At 57.4% G+C, this 19,904-nt stretch overlaps 1 protein-coding gene, 1 long non-coding RNA gene and 1 other non-coding gene across 5 annotated transcripts; 1 reads left to right on the top strand and 2 right to left on the bottom strand.

The window, feature by feature from the left end:
- Positions 1 to 1,872: 1,872 nt before the first annotated feature.
- On the top strand, positions 1,873 to 14,559 carry ST6GALNAC2 (ST6 N-acetylgalactosaminide alpha-2,6-sialyltransferase 2). Of its 3 annotated transcripts, none has more exons than XR_006166301.1 (11): positions 1,873 to 2,177; positions 7,714 to 7,806; positions 7,927 to 7,984; positions 8,622 to 8,796; positions 9,569 to 9,734; positions 9,820 to 9,958; positions 10,136 to 10,239; positions 10,400 to 10,483; positions 11,085 to 11,184; positions 11,428 to 11,749; positions 14,410 to 14,559. XR_006166301.1 is itself a non-coding variant. In XM_033002477.2 (10 exons), exons 1-10 carry the CDS (start codon positions 2,053 to 2,055, stop codon positions 11,593 to 11,595), a joined length of 1,212 nt encoding a protein of 403 aa, XP_032858368.2. In that variant the 5' UTR covers positions 1,873 to 2,052; the 3' UTR covers positions 11,596 to 12,745. The 3 variants fall into 3 exon arrangements, 1 of the variants encoding a protein (XP_032858368.2); XR_004408527.2 differs by lacking the exon at positions 14,410 to 14,559 and adding an exon at positions 12,563 to 12,745; XM_033002477.2 differs by lacking the exon at positions 14,410 to 14,559 and having other exon boundaries at positions 11,428 to 12,745.
- LOC122154401 lies at positions 13,926 to 17,496 on the bottom strand. The gene is made up of 6 exons (XR_006166303.1): positions 17,428 to 17,496; positions 16,522 to 16,619; positions 15,374 to 15,463; positions 14,566 to 14,629; positions 14,144 to 14,276; positions 13,926 to 14,003 (listed from the first exon to the last, which is right to left on the bottom strand). It is a non-coding gene; the product is annotated as an uncharacterized LOC122154401 (long non-coding RNA).
- LOC116964094 lies at positions 16,687 to 16,762 on the bottom strand. Its single transcript, XR_004408550.1, has one exon. It is a non-coding gene; the product is annotated as a small nucleolar RNA R38 (small nucleolar RNA).
- Positions 17,497 to 19,904: the final 2,408 nt, after the last annotated feature.

Below are 19,904 nucleotides of genomic sequence, written 5' to 3'. Positions count from 1 at the left end.
GTGCCCCGGGGGGCTGGGAACAGGCTTTACTGGTAGACGCAAAAAGCAGCAAATTCTTCCATCAGTGCACCCACATTTCTCTGAGCTGCCATTTGCTGCTGGGGTACATGTTAGCTCCCTCCTCCTGCCCTTCCTTTTGTAGTTTTAGCTCCAGCTGAGCTCTAGACCTGATTTCATCCCTGGCTGTCCAAGCGGTGATGGTCTGTCCTGTCCCTCCTGCTCTCTCTTTCCCCGAGACGCCCCGTGCCCAGCCAAACCTGCCTGCCACAGCTCCCCAGCCCCCGGGCAACAACAGGGCTTGTTCCCTGGAAGTTTGATTTTAAATCAGCCTGGCCACCATCCTCTCGTGGTGACCCGGGTCCAACATCCACTCTTCCAGGGGGACGAGGCCAGCGTTGCCCCGCTGCCAGCCTTGGGTCGCTGACCTGCTCCCGTGTTCACACCAGGGCATTGCCATCGGTGCAGCCGGGGCGCTTCCATCCCCACGCGGCCAAAATTCCCAGAGGACCAGGGCCAGCAACTGGGAGACCTGCAGAAGTGCAAGGATATGGAGACTGAAGCAAACTCACATGAAACGATTTTTTGCACTTCTCTTCCTTTGAACGAGTGGCATCACTGGAAGCACGTCTGTGCGGGAGGAATGGAAGTGGGGGGTGGTTGGATCTGGGGGGGATGAGTGTTGGGGGAAAATGCAGCTGTAAATACACCGGCCTGGGGGTGTGCGGGTGGGAGCAGGGATGGGGTTTAGCCCCGGGGTTTCTGGGTCTGAATAATGACAACGGGTATTTGGGGAGGGCTGGAGGTGGGTGACACCCTGGGGTGACATGTGGGTGCTCGGGGAGCCGCAGGCGCAGGGCTGAGGGATTGGATGGAGAAGGGCTCACCGTGCTGCTGCTCCCGGAGGCTTCCTAAAAAGCCAACCTCCTCCCGCCCCCCAGATCACTGCAAATGAACTGAAAACACTTGTTTTCCTTGCTGAGTCCCTTCCCCCGCTGTAACAAACATTTTGGTATGCATATCCCTTAGTTCGCACGGCTGTTTTCTTTTTTTAGATGAGTTTAACTAAAGTAATGTTGAAATATTCTTTCAAAAAAGAAACCGAACCACTTCCCTTCCAAAAATGTCAAAATGCTTCATTCAGATTCCCCCCCAAACCCCCCAAACCCGTTTTGCTTTTCCCCCAGCCCAAACTATTTGTTGAACGAACTCAGCACAAAACCCTAAACGGTTTTGTGTGCTGCAAAACCCCGTTGTGGGGGAGCGATCTGTTGAGCCAGAAAGCAGCCAGGGGCCCAGACGCAGCACCCCCCGGTGTCGTGTGTGTGTGTGTGGGGGGTGTGTGTGTGTCCCCTTTTTCCCTTTTTGCAGCAGATTCGCTCCCACAGCGGCGGGTTTGCCTGCCAGGGGCTCGGTGCGGGTATGTGCTGGGGCGCTGCTGTCGGGCACCCCAGAGCTGGCGCTCGGCTTTACTTCAGAGTCTGGAGTTTCTGATAAACTTCTAATAAACAGCAGATGCCTCCGGCCACGCTCGGCGCTGGCTGCACCGTGGGGTCGCCGGGTGTTGGCGTGGGCTGTGCGTGCTGCCGGTTGTGAAGCAGCCGGCGGTGAAAGCACATGTTTTAGTCGAACAAGAAAGTTACAGAAAAGGGGAACCTCCGTGCTTTGTGAGCTGTAGGTAGGTGGGTGGCATGAAAAGGAGGCAAAAAAAGCGCATTTCCCTGCTGGTCTGAGTAAATGTTTAATCCCCAGCTCGGAGAAAAAGGAGCTCAAAAGTGCTTTTTTTCTCAGCAAGTCTGAACCAGTCAGCCTGGTGCCTCCTCCCTCCGGCTCACACCCTCCCTCCCACCGCTTCAGAGGAATATCCCAGCCTGCTCCAAGGTGCAGCTGGGCACCCAGGGCAGGAGGGACCCAGGCCAGAGCCGTGTCTGCACCCACCGGCCCGGGAGGGAAGTTCGCAGGGCCCGGTGAGGCACCGGCGGGACGGCGGCGTGCCCGGGGCAGGCAGCGCCAGCTCCCACGCTCCCGCTGCTCCAGCGGTTGAAGTGCCTGGGGATGGGGTCCCCGCACTGGAAACGGATCTGCCTTTTGCTCCTGGCAGGTTTAACATCCTCCCTGCTCCTCTACGGGCACTACTACGCTACGGTGGAGTCGACCACCAGCCAGCGGATCGTAGCCAGGTAAGGAGGGATGGGGGGAAGGGGGGTGGGAGGCAGGGATGTGCAAATCCACCGTGAGGCACCGTGCACTGGGGTGGGGAGGGGGAATTGGGGTGCCGATGCGGGCCCCTTAGTGCAGGTTATCCCAGCTGTGCCCCTGGTTGTTGGCTGATCTGAGGCTCTGCTCCCTCCCCAAGGGGTCCTGGGCACCGGGTCCTGCCCACGGCCGCCAGCCGAGCCCCGGGGGGCCCAAAGCAGGACCCCAGGGCCGTAGGGGGGGGGGGGGGGGCTGCAGGGATCCCCGCGTGGCTTCAGCCCATCACAGTGCAAAGAAACCATTGCTGAGACCAGGGATGGCTGAGGGTGCTCAGCCCCCGGCAGGATTAAACCCCCTTCAGCATCCAGCCCGATCCGCTGCGAGCCCCGTGTGTCCCCGCTGGGATGATTTAGGATCGGAGCTGGCAGATTGTCCGGGGGGGGGGATGTTTGGCCGCCGTGGAGCTGCACTGATCCCCCCCCCCACTGCAGGAGCAGGGTAAAGCTGCTCGCAGCCCACTCGGATCCCCGGGGCTGCCCCCCCCCCCCCCGCTTACAAACTCCCAGAGGCTGCAGCATTTCCCAAACTCCAACAATTTGCATCTCCCCCTTGTCGGGCATGTCTGCCTTCCCTGCATCCTCCAACCTCCCCAAGCCCCTTTCTTATTCTCCCCAGTGCCAGGCTGGTGAGGGTGCTGGGGACCCCCAGGGGGCCCTGGGGAGCCCCGGGGAGCCCCGGGGAGCGCAGCTAAGTGAGCAGGGTGTGCGGGAGCCTGCACAGCACTTGGCCTGCGGGACCAGCCGCCCTCCTCTCCTGCAAACATCAGGTAATGTGCCAGGAGAGTGCCACGGGTGCCCCTCACCCCCGCGCTGGGTGCTCTTGGGTGCTGACGGTGCGACAGAGACCAGCTGCCTGGGTGCTGCCCAGGAATGGAGGAGGCTGTGGGGACCGGAGCCGGTCCTGCACGGAGTGAGCTGAGCACAGTCAGGTTTGCGCTGGGTGTTGCTGGGATGCAGCTGGCTGGGCTGCCCTGGGGTCCAGACACTCTCTCTTCCCCAGCTGGGAGCCAGGGGCTCTCCCTGTCCCCTCCTGTCCCCCCCAGGGCAGAGGTCCCCTCTCCTGCCGGGTTTGGGGAGCAGAAGTATCCCCAGCAGCCCGGGCAGAGGCTGGCTGTTTCCACCCTTGGCCGTGGCGGGTGGGCAGCACCGTTACCCCATACCGCCCTGTGTTCAGGGCGGGTCGCAGCTGGGGTGTGGAGCAGCTTCCCACAAAGTGTTTGATGTCCAGAGAGGGGAAACTGGCCCGTGAGGGTGGTGGGACATGCCTGAGGACCATGCTGGAGCTGGGAATGGAAACCAGCCGTGCCCTGGCACGCGGACCATGCCCATACCCGGAGCAGGGTGTGGAGGAGACCCAGGGGAGAGGAGCCAGGAGTGGGTTCCCCCCCCCCACGTCAGGCTGCAGGTAACTCAGCTCCTACCTGGATCTGCCCAGCCCTGGGTCCCCCGACGCAGAGCCAGCCCAGGATCCTGACCCACAACTGATGGGACCCGAGGGTCAGCTTGTCCAGCCCCAGCGAGGAGCCCAGGGTGAGGTAACAGGGAGCTAACCTGTGCTCCAAGCCTCTCCTGGACTTTGCCTCTTGGTTTTAATCCAACCACTAAAGCGAGACCCAAACTGGAGCGAGTCCTGTTCGCGCCGATTCCCTGTGTTTACAAACACGCCACCCCGTGATCGCTGCTTGGCTTGGGCCACGCACCCGGAGGAATCGGCGCTGCCGATGGGCACGGCGGGTTGAGGCTGGAGGTGAAACTGGGACGGCTGGGGTTTCGCACTGGGGTGGCTGCTGCACCATCACGGAGCACACGCTGCCTGCTCCGCCTGCCGCCGGGGCAGAGAGGGAGCGTCAGGGCTGCTCGTGCGCCGGCGGCCGCGTTTCGACGGGGAGGTTTGTGTGAGCAGCGGATTTACGGGGGGACGAAGGAGGTCAGGAGGAAGCTGACACCCCCCACACACCATTGATGCTGGCTGCTGCCAGCACTAAGCCACCCTAGGGCCAGATACCCACGGCACTGCTGAGTCCCTCTCCAGTTCAGTGCAGAGCAGGTGGCAGTGGTGAGGATTCTACAGGGATGGGTGAAATGTTCCCGTCCCCCGAGAGAGCCGCCCACCCTGCAGTCAGTGGGGCTGGAGGGACCCGAATCCCTGGAGCCCTTGGGGTTTGGCTGGGCACAGCCCCGACCCATTCCCTGCCCAGCCATCTCTCTGAAACCCACCAGCGAGCTGCTGGCACCATTTTGTGCCTTTATTATTAGGGCAGACGGATGAGCGCGGAGCTCAGCCCAGCCTCACTGTGCTGCTCTGGCTCTGCGCCGGGGAAAGATGCTTTCTGGAGCTCGGCCCTTTGCGGTGGGATGGAGGAAATATCCTTCAAGAGTGGGTTTGCATTGCTGCTTCGGCTCCCTCAAATGACTCTGCAGGGCCTTGGGAGTGTTTGCTGAAGATAAGGCTGGAGCGTGTGCTCACAACACTCGTACACAGAGTTATCTTCTGGAAAAGGGGGGTGGCCGTGGACCAGGGACGTCATATTTGTGAATGCCAGGGTGATGAAAGAGCGTACCCGGGCTTGGCTGGCTCCGCTGCTGTGGCCAGTGCCCGGGCAGCCACGGGCCACTCCTTCCCTGGCGCCCTATTGTGCATCGGCCAGTCCCAGGGAGGGTTGTCATCTTCTGAGTCAACCAAGCATCACGAGGTGCTTCGCCACATCCTGGCAGGTGACGTCAAAGCGTTTGGCTCCCCGACGTGCTGCTGAGATGCCATCTGGCAGTGGGGGGCCCAGCCACCCCACTCCCTCCCCGGCAGGGTTTGGGCTGCGGCGATGCTGGGGAGCTGGCTCCAGCACCCACAGCTGGGATGAGAGTTCAGGGAGGTGCTGACACGGGGATTGAGTTTATCAGGTCAGCACAAGTCCTGGAAGAAGCGATGAGCAAGTGCCACGTGCTGTGTCTGGCCACGGGTGGAGGTGGGAGCCAACCTGCCGGGCTGCCTGCACCCACCTCCCTCCAGCCAGCACTAGCATGTCTGGGTCTGAGCCCCCCACGCTGCTCCGGGTGCTCCCACAGCACCCTTGGAAGTTCCCAAAGTAGCCCAGCACCCTGCTGGTACTGGTGTGTAGGTCTTTGCCTTGTCCTGCAGGGACTGGGATGAGCCAGGGAAGGGTCTGTACCGAGAAACAAGAGTGGGAGAGCTTGGAGGGCTGGGGAGGGGCTGGGTGGGCAGAGAGGTGCAGCTGGGGCTCGTGATCCTGATGGGGAAGGGCTGGGAGAGGCGGTTTCTGTGCAGCTCCTGGGTAGCAAGAGCCTGGGTTTGGTGTGTGAGGGGAACAGCTTTTGGGGTTTGGTGTGGCCTGTGCTTCTGCGTCCATGAAAAAGGGAGGGTGGCCAAGCCAGGGACTTTGTGTGCAGGGGGGTTTGCTGCTGCAGGAGCCGGCTCTGGCTCTGGGTTTGGAGCAGGGAGGTTTTTTCAGTCCCTGGTCTATCTCTCGGGTGCTGGTAACATCGATAAGCTCCTGGTGGTGAGGCGCGTGGGCCAGGGATCTCCCACGTCGTGAGATGGAGGAAGCAAACAGGGCTGGGGCAGCTTGCTGAGGGTGAGCTCCCCGGGCATCCCATGGCAGCTTGCCGCCGCTAAGCTGACTCAGCATGCAGAGCGCTCCTTGTAGCCGTTGTGAGGCTCTTGTGTGGGTGAGCTTTGCTCTGACCCGGCTGTGCTGCCTGTACCTGGCGGAGATGGGCTGGAAGAGCCACCTCCAGCGTAACCAGGAGCTCTTGCAGAGCCTTTGCATGGCCTTTCCAAGCCGGTGCCTTGGTGCGCACGGATCCTGCCGGGGCAGCTCTACTCCTCTCCACAAGCCGAGGGAACAGGCAAGTTTGCTTAGGCTGGGCTTATTTAGCTGCTTGCAGTGATAACGCCACAAAGACCCTGCAGAAAGCTGCAGCTCTGACATCTCCCGGGGGTGGCTCAGTCCCGCCTTGGTGGACCCTCCCGGGGATCTGCCCTCCCTCTTCTCCGCCAGCTCTGGTGCTCCTGGGATGACCCTCGGGGATGAGGTGGGGGCAGCACCGTGCCCGACCCCTCTCCCAGCTCTGGGGCCAGCCCCAGGGAGCAGCACTCCTGTACTGGACGCAGCAGGGCGGCTCCTTGCAGGTGTTTGGAGGGCAGGATGTGGCCATGGGACAGGGCTACGCCAGGGAACTTGCCCCTGGGCTGGAGCGGGTGTGTTCTGAACGGTGGGGGCTCTGCAGGGCAGCAGCTCTTGCTGGGGAGCTGCCTTTTTGTGGGACACCGATGCCAAGATGTACTGGCTTGATTTTAAAAGCTGCCCTGCTCTGCTGGCAGTGCTCAGCCCCCTGATTACAGAAGGGATGCCTTCGCCCTCGGCATCCCCTGCCCGGAGCTGGTGGTGCTGGGGTGGATGGAGGCGCTGGACTGGCCCCTCGTGTCATACCATACCCCCGGGGGTGGCACGGGGCAGGGTTTGGGTGGCAAATGGGTCTGGATCTGCTCCCGGGCAGGGCTGTGGATGCTGTTGGTGTTGACAGGGGCCGTGGCGGGGATGGAAACCCAAGGCCCAGTGCGCTGGCGGGGGCTCAGGGGGGAGGCAGAGCTCCGCTCCCCACCTGCCTCTACCTGTCCCCGGGCTCCCAAGCAGAGATCCCGTAACAAGGGGGCCCTTGTCTCCTCCACAATACCCCCCTTCTGGCCTGAGCACCTGCCGGCTGGGCTGGAGGCAGCGCCGGGGGGGCTCTGAAGGGCCCTTCTGTGCAGGGATGAATGGGAGCCTGTTCCCCTCCGGTGGGCTCCCACCTCCTGCTTGCCAGGCTGCGACCCTGCCTGCCCCCAGCCCCCAGCCCCACACCCCCCCAGGAGGCCGGGTCTGCTCTGCCTGGCCCTGTGGGGCTCAGGACACCCCGAGATGCTCAGGGTGGGAAGCCCTCTGCCTCGGTCCCCAAGTGCTAAATGAAGGATCAGGGCATGCCCCAGCTGGTCCTGTGGCAGAAGGGGGTCCTGTACACCCCAAGAGCCTCCAGATCCCAGTTGCTGTTTGCTTCTCCAGTGTGGAAACTAAATGTGTCCTGCTGGCCTGCCCAGCTCGTCCCAGCCCCATCCCCCTCAGGCTCAGGAAAGGTGGGATGGTGGGGAGAGCCAGGGAGGTCTTGGCAGGGTCCCCCTAAGGCTGCAGGCTGGGCTGGGTGCAGTTTTTGGTACACGGGTGTCCTGGAGCTGGGACCCACCAGGAGTCAGTGGCTGCTTTCTGTATAAACACGGTATTTTGCAAATCCGTGGCTCTCTGCTTGCAGAAACGTGCACAGACAGGGGGGGTGGGGGGGGTGGGGGGGCGTGGGCAGCGGTGGAGGTGATGTGGTCCTGCCCCGTGGCCCTCGCAGGTGAGGGGGTGTCGGGGTGCAGTGGCTCAGTGTCACCTCCCCAGCTCAGCCCCCCACCGGCTTCTCCCCCCAGCCTGCTGCAGCCGGAGCCGCTGGACCTGGCTCCGCCGGGGACATCGCGCCGAGCCACCAGCCACAGATGGGCCCTTGAAGGCGGCTTAGAGAGGTAAGGGGAGGTGGGCTCAGCGGTCCTGGCATGAGCTGGGAGCCCCCTGCCCACTCTGGGCTTCCCCAGTGCTCAAGCGATGGATTTTTTTACTCCGTTATGTGTTTTTCCCCTTTCCAGCGGGAAGTCCTTCAAGCCTTCTGCCAAGCTGGAGAAGCCCAAGCCCAGCCCAAAGCAGGTAACAATTAGCACTGTATGGTTAGTGTCCCCAGTGCCCTCCTCGCGGGGTTTTATTGGTGGAAGGTCTGTGTGGGGAAGCTGAGGAGGAGCAGCGTTGTCTGGAAGGGGTTTTGTGTGTGTGTGTGTGGAGGAGCAACCTCCTCCGTCCATGCACGTGGGGCTCCCCAGGCCTCCCTGCTGTGGTTGCAGCACCTCCCCGAGCAATTCCCCAACGTGGAGGTTGGGGCCAGCATCACCCACTCCCTCCAACTCTGTGGTGCTTGGGCCAGGACCCTGGGCTGGAGGCTTGTGAGAGTGGGAGGAATCAGCCCTGGGCACTGCGGCTCTTCTCAGCCAGCAGAGGCATTTAGTGGGGTGCCCTCACTAGAAATTGCTGAATTTTTCCCGGGGTTCATGCTCTCAGGTGACTGTAAGCCTCTGCTCCTCCCAGCCCCGGTGAACTGGGTACCAAAGGATGTTTTAGAGCAGAAAACTGAGGCACGAGGCAGTGCCCTGCCTGGGTGACCCAGCAGAACTTACGATGGACAAGGAGCATTTCTGTCCCTGGGTTTGTCCTCTCCTTGGTGCCTGCTGTGGGGTGATGTCGGAGGAGACACAGACCCAGGCTGGAGGCTGAACTGAGGTCTTCCTCCCAGCCAAGCACGTGCTTCCACTCGGTGATGGCCAGAGCAAAGGCAGACCCCAAGTTTGGGGAGATCTTCCGCTTCGACACCCCTGTGCTGATGCGGGACCGGCACTTCACCCCGGAGACCTGGGACAGGCTGAAGACACGACACGTCCCCTACGGCTGGCAAGGCTTGTCCCAGGCAGGTACGGACCCAGCTGGGATGGGGGTGGCAGCAAATGGGGCGGGGGGAGGTCTTCAGCAGAAGGGACTGAAGACACGGGGCAGGCAGAGGAGCCCTGCAGAGGAGCCGGGGACCTTGATCTCTTCTCGCTCGGCCTCTCGGGGCGCGGGGCGGAGGGGACTGCTTTGCAAATGCCGCTTGCTGCATCTTGTGACATTTTCCCCGAATAAAAGCTCCAGTGTGTGCATGATTATTAACTGGGGCCAGAGGAGCTCGGACAACCCGCTCCATTGTTGTGGATGGAGATTGTTTCCCTTCCTACCCCAAACCCACTCTCTGCTCTCCCCGGCAGCCGCTGGCTTCAAGCCCTGGGCTGGGAAGTGCTGGGGACGGTGCGGGGGGAGTGAACGGGTGGCAGTTGCAAGGAGACATTGTCAGGAGGGGACATGGCCAGCACGGGCAGCAGCATCCGCAGGGCTGGGGCCGGAGGTGCCCAGATGCACCCCCGTGCCTTGCACAGCCTCGGGTGGCTGCCGTTTGGAGCAGGCTTAGGAACGTGGGGGAGGGGCTGCGAGGGTGACACCAAGCCTGGGAAAGGAGGGACTGGCTGGTGTGCCCCCGTCCCACCTGTAGACCTCTCTCCCACACGAGCATGGCGTGAGCTTTCTTGTGTGCCTGCTCCTGGATGCGCTCCTGCGCAAGCTTGTCTGCGTGTGTGCTGTTGCGCGCCTAAGCGCGCGCGCTCGCTCCCGCACCTTTTCCACACTGACTGGCCCCATCCCGCTCCGTTCCAGTGGTGGGCAGCACCCTCCGGCTCCTCAACACCTCCGCCAACGGGCACCTCTTCGACAGGGACACCTTCCCCGGGGGCTGCGTCCGCTGCGCCGTGGTGGGCAACGGCGGCATCCTCAACGGCTCGCGGCAGGGCAAGGCCATCGACGCGCACGACCTGGTCTTCAGGTGGGGACGGGTCCCAGGCAGGACGGGGCCGTGGGTTCTGGGGAGAGGCCAAGTCTGGACACACGTCCTGTGCTTTTCCCCACAGGCTCAATGGCGCCGTGATCAAAGGCTTTGAGGAGGACGTCGGGACCAAGATCTCCTTCTACGGCTTCACGGTGAACACCATGAAGAACTCCCTCATCGCCTACGAGGAGTACGGCTTCACCCAGATACCCCAGGCCAAGGTGAGACCCCGAGGGCTTGTTGGGGAGGTGACCCCAAATTTTCCTTGAGGCTGGGCTTGGCCCCCAAACCTTCTTCCCACCTCAGGAGCCCTCAGTCCTTGCCATGCTGGGGCGGGCAGTGCCCCAAAGTCATCCCCCCCCCCTCTCCCAAGTGCCACATCTGTGTCCCCACTGCAGGACCTGAGGTACATCTTCATCCCCTCGGATGTCCGTGACTACGTCATGCTGAAGTCGGCCATCCAGGGCAGCCCAGTCCCCGAGGGCTCGGACAAGGGGGATGAGTGAGTAGCCCCCCAAGATCTCCCCAGAACCTTCGGTGAACAACCGGAGGAAGCATGACTTGCCTGCCCTCACCCCACATCTGTCCCTGGCGGGATAAACCCCAAGTAGCTCCAGGATTCCCGTGATGTGAATTCTGCCCTTCTCCTCGCCCCGCTGCAGCCCGAAGAAGTATTTTGGACCGGAAGCATCTGCAGAGAAGTTCAAGCTGCTGCACCCAGATTTCTTGCAGTACCTGACAGCAAGGTGAGGATGATGAGGACCGTGGCTGCTGCCCAGCTCTGCTCTGGGCTGGGCCCAGACCACCTGCCTCCCACCACTGCTCTCTCCAGTACTGACCAGTGGCTGCCCAGCATCAAAGCACAATTCCAGTCCTCCCCAGGCACTGGAACCACCTCTGCCCTGCTCTCTGCAGACAAGGCAGGGGCTTCTCTCTCCGGTCATTCCTATTCACTGCAGCACAGTTCACATCCTTTCCTACAGCTCACGGTGCTCACCTTGCCTCCCGTTTCCCAAAATAAATTAAATTTTGACCTAGTCTAATGGGAACAGAGGTAGGGCCTAAAGGGACTGCCTTTTCCCGCCTTTCATGAAAGCAGGCACCTGGGTTGGGATGATTTCAAACAGTAGAAAGGTGCCTTTTAGCAACCCACAGCGAACGCGCTGAACCTTAGCAGTAGCCATCAAAGAACCCGCATGAGCCCCGTGTTTCACTCGGTGCTCCGGCGTCACCAAACGCGCAGCGGGGGGGGCCGGATGGGCGCCGGGTGCTGCTGGGTCTGGTGCTGGGGGCCGTGGTGCTGTGCCAGCCGTGAGCCCCCCCCCGACCCGCCGTGCCCACCGGCAGGTTCCTGAGGTCGGAGCTGCTGAACACGCAGTACGGCTCGCTCTACATGCCCAGCACCGGTGCCCTCATGCTCCTCACCGCGCTCCACGCCTGCGACCAGGTAAGAGGCCACGGGGCCACCTTCCCCCTGGGGACAAGGAGGGGGGGAATCCCCCCCGCCCCCCACTTTGGCAGCCAGGGGCTTGTGAAGAGCTGCTGTAAAGCTGGTGGGGACCAGCGTGTGCTGGTGGCTGTCCTACATGTGCCACCCCCGTCCCTGGACGGCGCGGTGGTGGTGCACGGACCGCCCGAGGTGGAGCCCCGACCCTGTCCTGTGTCCGTCTGTCTCGCTGCCTCCCTGCAGGTCAGTGCCTACGGGTTCATCACCGCCAACTACGAGCAGTTCTCAGACCACTACTACGAGGTGGAGAAGAAACCGCTGGTGTTTTATGCCAACCACGACATGATGCTGGAGGCGGCGCTGTGGAGGAGCCTGCACCGAGCGGGGATCATGACCCTCTACCAGCGGTGAGGCCCAGCGGTCGCTCGCGGGGACAAGTCCAAGGACTCCTGTGGCTTTTCTCCTCTTTCCTGAAGGCCACCTTCTCCTTCCTGAGGGCTCTCCCCAGCCGGCCGGCCAGCCCAAGGAGCAGACCCACGGCACCGCAGCCGGCAGCGGTGTGATGGTAAGGGGCAAGCCAAAGCTGGTAGAGAAATGTTGCATTTCCTTGGGGATCTCCAGCGATGTTTCGTGGCTCAACGTGATTGAACGTGGGCCTTTGGGGCATGAAGAAGCACCATGGCATGTGGCTGTGACCCTCCAGCCCCACGAACACAGCCGGGGGGCAGCAGTGGTCCCTGTGAAGCACAGGAGGGGCAGCGTGGTGCTGGAAGAGGATGCTGGAGATGTATGTGACAGCCTCTGGCTGGAAAACACTCTCCACCTTGCCATCACACACCAGCTCAAATGCTTGTCACCGCGGTGAGACAACAGGCACGATGAACCCTTGGACTGGAGACAGCTCACCCGGCCAAGAGGAGGGTGGTGTGTTTGCAGAACACTTCCCTTCCAGGCTGCGGAAAGTCCAAACCTCCGCCAGCTCTGGGTTGACATGTGCTGTTTTTTAGGATGTTTGCCTCTGTGGTCAGTGGGGAAGTCAGCAGCTTGTCTGTCCTCTCCTGCAACAGACGCACAGCCACACCCTGTCATCTTCCCCTTCTCTATGTCACGGTGTTTTCAAACCAGGAAGGGTCTTAAAAGCCATCAGCTAAGAGTAGGGTTACTGCAGCTCAGCGGGGACCTCAGAAACATGGGTGGTCTTTGAGCACCCTGGAGATGAAAGGTGGTGGGTTTGTTGGGTTTTTCTTGCACAGGGACCACGTGGTGCCCTCTAAGTGCTTTGAGAAGGCAGCCCCATGCCAGGTGGGTTAGGGAACCTGCTAGCTTGTTGGGGGAAATCTAAGGGATCATCACTCTTAATTTTTTTCCTCCCCCAAAGAAATGAGGGAGGTGAAGGTCTGGAATGCTTCAGCCATCCCCTGTAAGCCAGCACTGCCAAGACCTGCTGGAGAGGCTACTCCAGGTGGTGGTGGCCAGAGGGTTGATATGGCACTGTGGTGTAATCTGAAACACTTTCCCACTTTGAGTAATTACATAAATGTTGAATGACGGTTTTCTTTTATGCCTGTTTCTGTTGTTTTGACAAGCTGGGTGGGGGCGAGACCCCTTGCCTCCTGCAGCAGAGGAGCTGTAGCACGTAGGACAGGGAGCTTTCGAGTGGGGAATGGCCCCAGGAGCCGGGATGGGTGTGGGGTTAAAGGGTGGAGAGGCTTGGGCTGGAGCTCTGAGAGCAGCTCCCAGCACAGTCTTTTCCCATTTGGGATGCTACGTGCTGTACGTCAGCTGGGGAGGAACCATTTACTGCAGAGATGGCAAGAGATACCCTGGCCGTGAGCCAGGGAACCTCAAAACCCCCTCAAGCTCACAGCAGGCTGCTCTCAGCCAGTTCGAAGGAGCATTATGGAAGGTTAGTCTCTTAAACCCATTTCAGATGTAATCTCTAGCTTGGAGCCCATCTTGTGTTCCCAGGTCTCAAATTAACATTTGTTTGCATCAGAGCCACCTTACAATGGTACCAAGGCAGCCTGTTAGGCCTGTTTTTTATTCACAAGCACTCAGCAAAACCTCTTTCACAAGAACAATCCTGATCCTCACATCACCTGACCAAGGCAGCACCAAAACCTCCTCTAACCAGCTCTGGCCAAGCCTCGGCACAACCTATGCAGGTGACCTTGAACGTGGCAGGCACCAGCACCTTGACTCACACAACAAAAAGGTCTTAAAAACGAGTGCTGTCACAGTGCAGCATCCTGCCAAGAGTCCCACCCAGCTCACGGACAGAGCTGTTTGTGCACATCAAACTACTATGCACACCCTCCATCCCCATTTCAAAAAGGGAGGTTTTCTAGCCAAGTGTGGAGCCCAGCCCTGGAGTTAAACACACTTCATTTTAAGGGCTTATCAGACAAGGAACCTGATGGCTGCACTACTGCCTCTCACTTCTCCCTTATCTTCGAGCTTCCAAGCAGATCACACGAAACGTTTCAGCCACCAGTCCTAGCTTAGCTGTAAGTGGTTTTGTCACACTTCACCACAAATTGCTTTTCTTCAACATTTAGCGCCTGTAGACACTGAAGTCTTTAGGGAAGAGCAGATTTTGCTACGAAGGGTAAGCTCAGAACTGCTTGAATTTCAGGAAGTGTTTTAACCCAAAATCCTTTCTACCTGCTCAAACCCGTTTCTGTTCAAGCAGATAACCTTTACAAAAATAACCAAACAAAAAGCAACTTCAACTCCCAAGATTTTTCAGAACTTATTTTACTCTGGAACAGAAGACTGCGGGGAACCACTTTTTCCTCCAGCCAGATGTAGATCAGGGCCTAGTGGAAAAAAGACAGTGTCAGCTGCAAAGTTCCCGATTTGCACTATTTGAGAGGCTAGGTCTCAGGAGACAAACCCTTATTCCCCCAAGCCACTGGCACCAGTATGCAAATTCTCTTTAGCTTTACTGGTAACTTACCCATGATGTGGCTGCAACAACCGCCGAGCAGGAGCCTGTAGTTATGCACTGGTGGCCATTTCACACCGTTTCAAATGACGTATCAGTGGCCATTTGTGAGACCCACTCCAGAACAATCTTCCTTCCTTTGCTTCTAAAGTCGGGAGATACCACAAAGAAATACTGTTACTCTCAACTGTTTTCCTTAAGAAGTTTGTTCTAAAACAATTTCTGCACCTCTATTCTCAAAGCACTGAGTAGCTTTTACTTTTCCTGTTTGTCATCAGGGTGCCCTTTCACATTTTTACACTTATTCCTTGGAAGCCAGAAGCCCCACGTGCTCCTCCCAGTGACCAGTCCTACTTGGAACACAGCAGTGGCAAGAGAGCAAACAACCTGGCTGCTGGTTTGTAGCACCATTCCCTCCCCTTTTGCATACCAACCTTGATTTCTTAAGTCCACTGTCACCAAGTTTGCTGGTTCAGCCTGTCAGTGAATGTTACTGATCTGCAAACAAATACAATTCCTGTTAAATAAAGCATGAAATTATTTAGCAGAATACAGCTGTCAGCTACCTAAAGTGCTGTTGCAGCACGTGTATTCAATGACCATACATCAGGTGAGATAAAAATGAATTTTGTATCTGCCCTTCAACCTGCTGCTGTGCCTCACTCTTAGGATCAGCAACTTAAAAGCTCTTCACAGACTAAGCTGTGCTATGACAACAGCAGGCAGCACCTCCAGCCCCTGTTCTGAGCCCTGCTGTATCCGGGCTCTGGAGAGCTGGCTGCTGAGCAGGCTGTGTGTATGGGGCTGTGCTTGTGCTGCAGTCACACATTGCAAGGGCAGGAGGAAAGGGGAGACGCTGCTTTCGCCCTCCTGGTGCTACTTGTGTCATCGGAGTCTTTGCAAGGCTTAAGAGACCTGCTAAGGGGAAACATGTAAGCCTCAGTGGACAGTTGCTTCTCCCTCACAGCTGAGGTGTCAGACAGGGATAACAGCACATCACAGGCTCAGTTTCTCTCCTGCCCTTGGCTATATAAACTCAAGTTCTACAAAATCACATACAGCAAAGACACTCAGATGCTGAAATGCTGATGACCAGCGTTCTTCCTGATGACTAGTATTTTTCCTAGTAACTGTTCAAAGACTAGGTATTGTGGTCAGCAGATGAGTCATGCTGCCTACAGATCTGACGTAAAATTAATAAATTAAAAATGAGGAGCATGCAATACTGAAGCATTCTCTTACCAGCTTGAAGCTCAACTTAGCAGCTGCCCTCTCACCAAAGCTGTCTTTGGGCAACAGTACAAGCGCAGGACACTGCAGGACGATTTCCTCCTAAATACAAGTTACATTGAACACTGTTATCAACAGTAATTCTCACTCTGTGATCCAGTGCTGTTTTTTTTTTTTTTTCAGAAGAGGTAGAGAAAGAATGAGTGGAGGACAAACTTTGTTTGAAGTAAAGACAGGAAGTTTTATGTTCAGAGGCCAGCAATTTTCGTCTCACAAACTTAGCACAGCAGAAACCTGTCCCTCAGTGACAAAGGAGCATGTTTGTCAGTGAGTTGTCTCACTCAGAAATAAGAAACTTCGGGAGGTGGATGCTATTTAAATCCTTGCTTAGAAAAAAACCCCACCAGCTCTGAAACTTTGGTGGTGTAGACCCTCTTTAGCTGTTAAGCGGACACCCTCCTCCTCATCATACTGAAACATCTCAATCCAACTCCCTCCTTGCACACAAGAATAATCCATCCAGGATTTAAATTGCCTATGGGTTTATCTTGAGAAATGCATTCAAGCAGACCCAAGGCAGACACATACCTTCTGGGGAAGGATTCTTCAAGGTGTGTCCTTTCTAGGATTATCCTGTGGTGTATGTGACCCGCACTTCCCCATCTCCAGCAACCTGATCCAAGTTTGAAACTGCCCTAATGCACCTCCAGTAGGCAAACAGAACAATTATTCTTTCACTAGGTCTATTTCTGTGACAAATACAGTTATGAGATGAGCTGTGTCAAGTGTCTCCATAATGGGCTGTCATCCAATCCCTCCTACTTCTAATCCTTTCTACTCTTGCTCATCTTTGACCACGCTGACAAGCAGGTGCTCTACTGGACACCAAGAACAGTCAAATTCCCATTCATTCTGTGCTGCCTTTCAACTTGTGCTCCATGGCAGCAAAGGGCTGCACACTCAGGTGGCAGCTGCAACAAAGCTGCAGCCTTGATTGGCTTAATTACATTAATCAAGCCACCGGGCTTTTATACCTCCTCCAGGTAGCCCCTGGGACAAGGGAGGATATCATCTGACACAGGAGAATGAGTCTTAGTTCCATAGCCTGGCAACAGGTGAGAAAAACAGACTATGACAAGACAGATGCTAATATTCCTCACCATTGTGCAGCTGGTGCAGGTTTACTGTCAGACCAGTGAAGGAATTGGCTTCCCTGGCAGGTGAGTGTTTTTACCCTTGCCTGGCACCACTCCATGCTCTGAAACAGAGGAAGGGGACAGTTAGTTCGTATAACAGACTCTTCTTTTACCTTTGTGCTTCTAACACTGAGCCTCAGAGTCACGCTTCCACAGAGGAAAGATCAGTTTCAGACAGGGATAACTTTTATCATCACTAGCTCAGCTTCCCGAGCAGCCAAACCTGGACCAGGCAGAGCCATCCCGAAAGCCCCGGCCTGTTCCTGGCTCCGCGCCCGGGCAGCGGCGGTACCCGCGGGGCACGGCTCGCCCCACGGGCCGCCCTCTCTGCGTAGGCACTCGCTCAAGGGGGACGGGTAGTGCGGGATCAGCCCGCTAAAAAAAAAAAAAAAAACCAAAACAAAAAACCAAACCAAACCAAACAAACAAAAAAACCCCACAAAAACAAACACGAAACACAAAAATGTCAAAGCCGAGCCCCGACCCTGGGCTGATGGCAGCGGTCAGGCTGAGCTGGGCCAGCTGCTCTATTAAATGCTGCCACACAGGCGCTGCTGGGGAAAAAAAACGGTGTAAGTGTCGTCAAAATCTGCGCGCCGAGCGTCGCCAGGAGCATCCCCCGCAAGGAGAGGGCCGCGGCCCCATCCCGGCGGCGAGGAGCCGCGGGGCCCAGCGCAGCCCGGCCTTGTCTCCCACAGCGGAGAGGGGCCACCATTACGTCCCCGCGGGCAGACATCGAGGCCTTGCCGCACCCCTCTAAACAGCCGTGGCGGCGCGCAAGAGTGCCCCGCTCCCCCTCCCGCTGTCCCCGCGCCCCCGGAGGCCGCCGTGCCCGCGGATGGCTGGCGATGGCGCCGCCACCCTACTCACCCCTCGCGGCCCGGCCGCCATCTCCCCGCGGAGAGGGAGGGAAAAGGGGGCGGGCTGCGCGCGCCCGCCTCGCCCGCCAAAGTCTCGCGAGAGGCGCGGGGCCTGATGGGAAGCGTAGTCCCGGCCCTCAGCCGCGGCCGCTATCGCTGCCCCCGCCGGGCCGCGGGCACCGCTGGAGGCTCCGTGCCCTCGGGGCTGGCTCCCGGGAGCGGGGCTGGGCTGCGACAGGGACACGGCCCCTCCGGCAAAAGCTGCGAGCAGGGCCGGTTCCCTCTCTCCAACCTGTGTCCAGGGTGAAGAAATAAGAGAAAGACGTAAGCGTGTGTAATTTAGCCCTAGGGTGAGGGCCGACTCCTCCAGAGGCCAATTCCGCAGCTGTAGCCGTGGGCAAGGGCTCAGCAGCCCACTCAGGGAAGCATGGAGGTGGATGGGGTTGGCCACGGTGATACAGGCACACGGGCTCGGAGCTGGGCCTGGGCTCAGTACGCAGAGCTTCCGCCCTGTCATGGTGCTCATTAATTGCATTTGTTCGTTCTTCATGTGCCTTCTTTACTAGGGAAACACGCGTGATTGTACTTAGTACGCTAAATGCTTCAAAAGGCCGAACAAGCGTTAGCTCATGTAGGAAGGGGGCACACTTCAAAAAGGCTAATTAGCTGGAGATTGGGGATTAGTCAGAGATTAGTTAGTAAATTTATGTGCTGTGCTTTGAATATGTGGTGCTTCCAGTATGTACTATGATTGGCTTTCGCTGTTAAAACCTGCCATGAAATCTATAGGGTCCTTTTTAACTTCTGAATAATAATAAAGTGTAAACAGAACCAAGGGGAGGAAAAGTAAGAACATCTAATATCCACTTTCTTGCCCCAAAGCTTTATCCACCCTTGTGGTGAAAGGCTCCAGTGACTGGAAATGGAAAGGAGACAAACCTGAGTCTGAAAGTGGAGAAGTTAGAGTACAGATGAAAGCCTCGTATTTAACTGAAATGTCAGAGAAGTGGGGGATTCCCAGTCCCCTGGGGCAGTGGAATTGAAGGTGTGTTTGTGGAAAGTTGCCCAGTTCCCCACAGCAATAACAAGAGCAAGCTTCCTAGGCCGGTGGTGTACAGCACGGCCAGCTCACCGTTGTCTGGCCTGGACTGCCCAGTCTGTGAAAAAACACCTCGTGTTATCCTGAAGAGCTGAGTCCCATGAGCCGGAGGGAAGCGCTGCCAAGGAGCTCCGTGTCTCTGCTCCCGGATTCCCTCTGACAGCAGGGAGAGGGCTCCGCGCTGCTGCTGCACCGGCCGGCCCTGCGTTCCGGGAGGCCCCTCTCCAGACAAGGCAGCTGAGTTCCCTGGGAAAGGCAGTGTGACTTCATGTTTATTTTTAATGCTTGGATCTTCCTGGCCTTGTTCCTATTTTAGAACCTGATTTTTTTTTTTTTTTTCCCAGAGCACATATTTAACCCAACTTGTGAGTCCTTTGCTCTATAGAATGGCCCATGTTGTTTCTTAAAAGTCAACAGACTGCAAGAGGCACCTTTTTTTTTTTTTTTTATAGTGGTACAAGGACACTGTAAAGAAATGCCAACATGCTGTTAAAAATAAGCTGCTCACAACATAAGTGGCTGACTACAAGGTGTTCCCCAGCCCTCTGTGCCCTCTGCTAGCTGCAGAAAGCCTAGCAGGCTGCCCTGGCAGGTTGGGCCTGCAGTGAATCCAGTGCTCTGGCGTGAGGACACGAGAGCTTCAGCACCTTCCTGCCACGCAGGAGCCTGGTGCACGAGTGTTTGGCCTGGTGGGAAGGCAGATAATGTTACAGAACGGCAGTAATTAACACAGCCTTTATTGCAGCGGCCTTTGCTCTGTGAAGATGCGGCTGGCAATCTGCCTGACTACTTTTAGCTTTCCAAATAAGCAAATACATAAAACCCCACAATGAGAATTAGTCCTTTAAGTACCCAAGGGACATAAGTTTGTTTTGTTTTGGTTTGGTTTTTAATATAAATAAAACAGCTAAAATCCTGCCTTGTGCAAAATTTGGATCCTGGAAGGAGAGAAGACATGGACTTGGGTGTGTTGAGGGATTTGCCCTCAGAACCTTTGATTTTTTTGGGTGGAAGCTGTTCAGGCTGTAGAGTAACTGCTTGTGCCTACAAATGGATAAGCTCTGCCAGGTACTAATTTATGAACTGACTCAACAATTAAAACCTCAGGAGAATGGCATGAGCTAAGTATGCAGTAGATTGGCTGTAATTATTAATGGTTGAAGTGCACAGATAATATTTCAAAGCATATTTCAGAGGCAGAACAAAGACTGGATGAAGAGATATGGTCATCACCTAGCCCATGCCCACGCTCTCCTAAATCTCTGAAATTTCTGTGTGGGCCTTAATCTCGGCTCTTCCCTTTAGAGGGCGTCCATGCCACACACATCTCCGCTGTGCAAACTTCACCCGGGAGCTGCAGTACAAGGCAAAGTCTCCCAGAGGTCAGC

This window comes from Tyto alba, unplaced genomic scaffold (assembly GCF_018691265.1).
Source record: "Tyto alba isolate M040663 unplaced genomic scaffold, T.alba_DEE_v4.0 Super-Scaffold_39, whole genome shotgun sequence".
Classification (NCBI taxonomy): Eukaryota; Metazoa; Chordata; class Aves; order Strigiformes; family Tytonidae; genus Tyto; species Tyto alba.
The sequence above is the reverse complement of the archived record's forward strand: the minus strand, read 5'-3'. Positions and strand labels throughout refer to the sequence as shown.

What these genes read in the sequence shown, in the direction of transcription:
- ST6GALNAC2 (XM_033002477.2), top strand. Translation starts at nt 2,053, where the DNA reads ATGGGGTCCCCGCACTGGAAACGGATCTGCCTTTTGCTCCTGGCAGGT. An exon ending in CCAAGCCCAGCCCAAAGCAG is followed by an intron (nt 7,985 to 8,621) that starts GTAACAATTAGC and finishes TCTTCCTCCCAG; the next exon opens with CCAAGCACGTGCTTCCACTC. An exon ending in GCGCACGACCTGGTCTTCAG is followed by an intron (nt 9,735 to 9,819) that starts GTGGGGACGGGT and finishes TTTTCCCCACAG; the next exon opens with GCTCAATGGCGCCGTGATCA.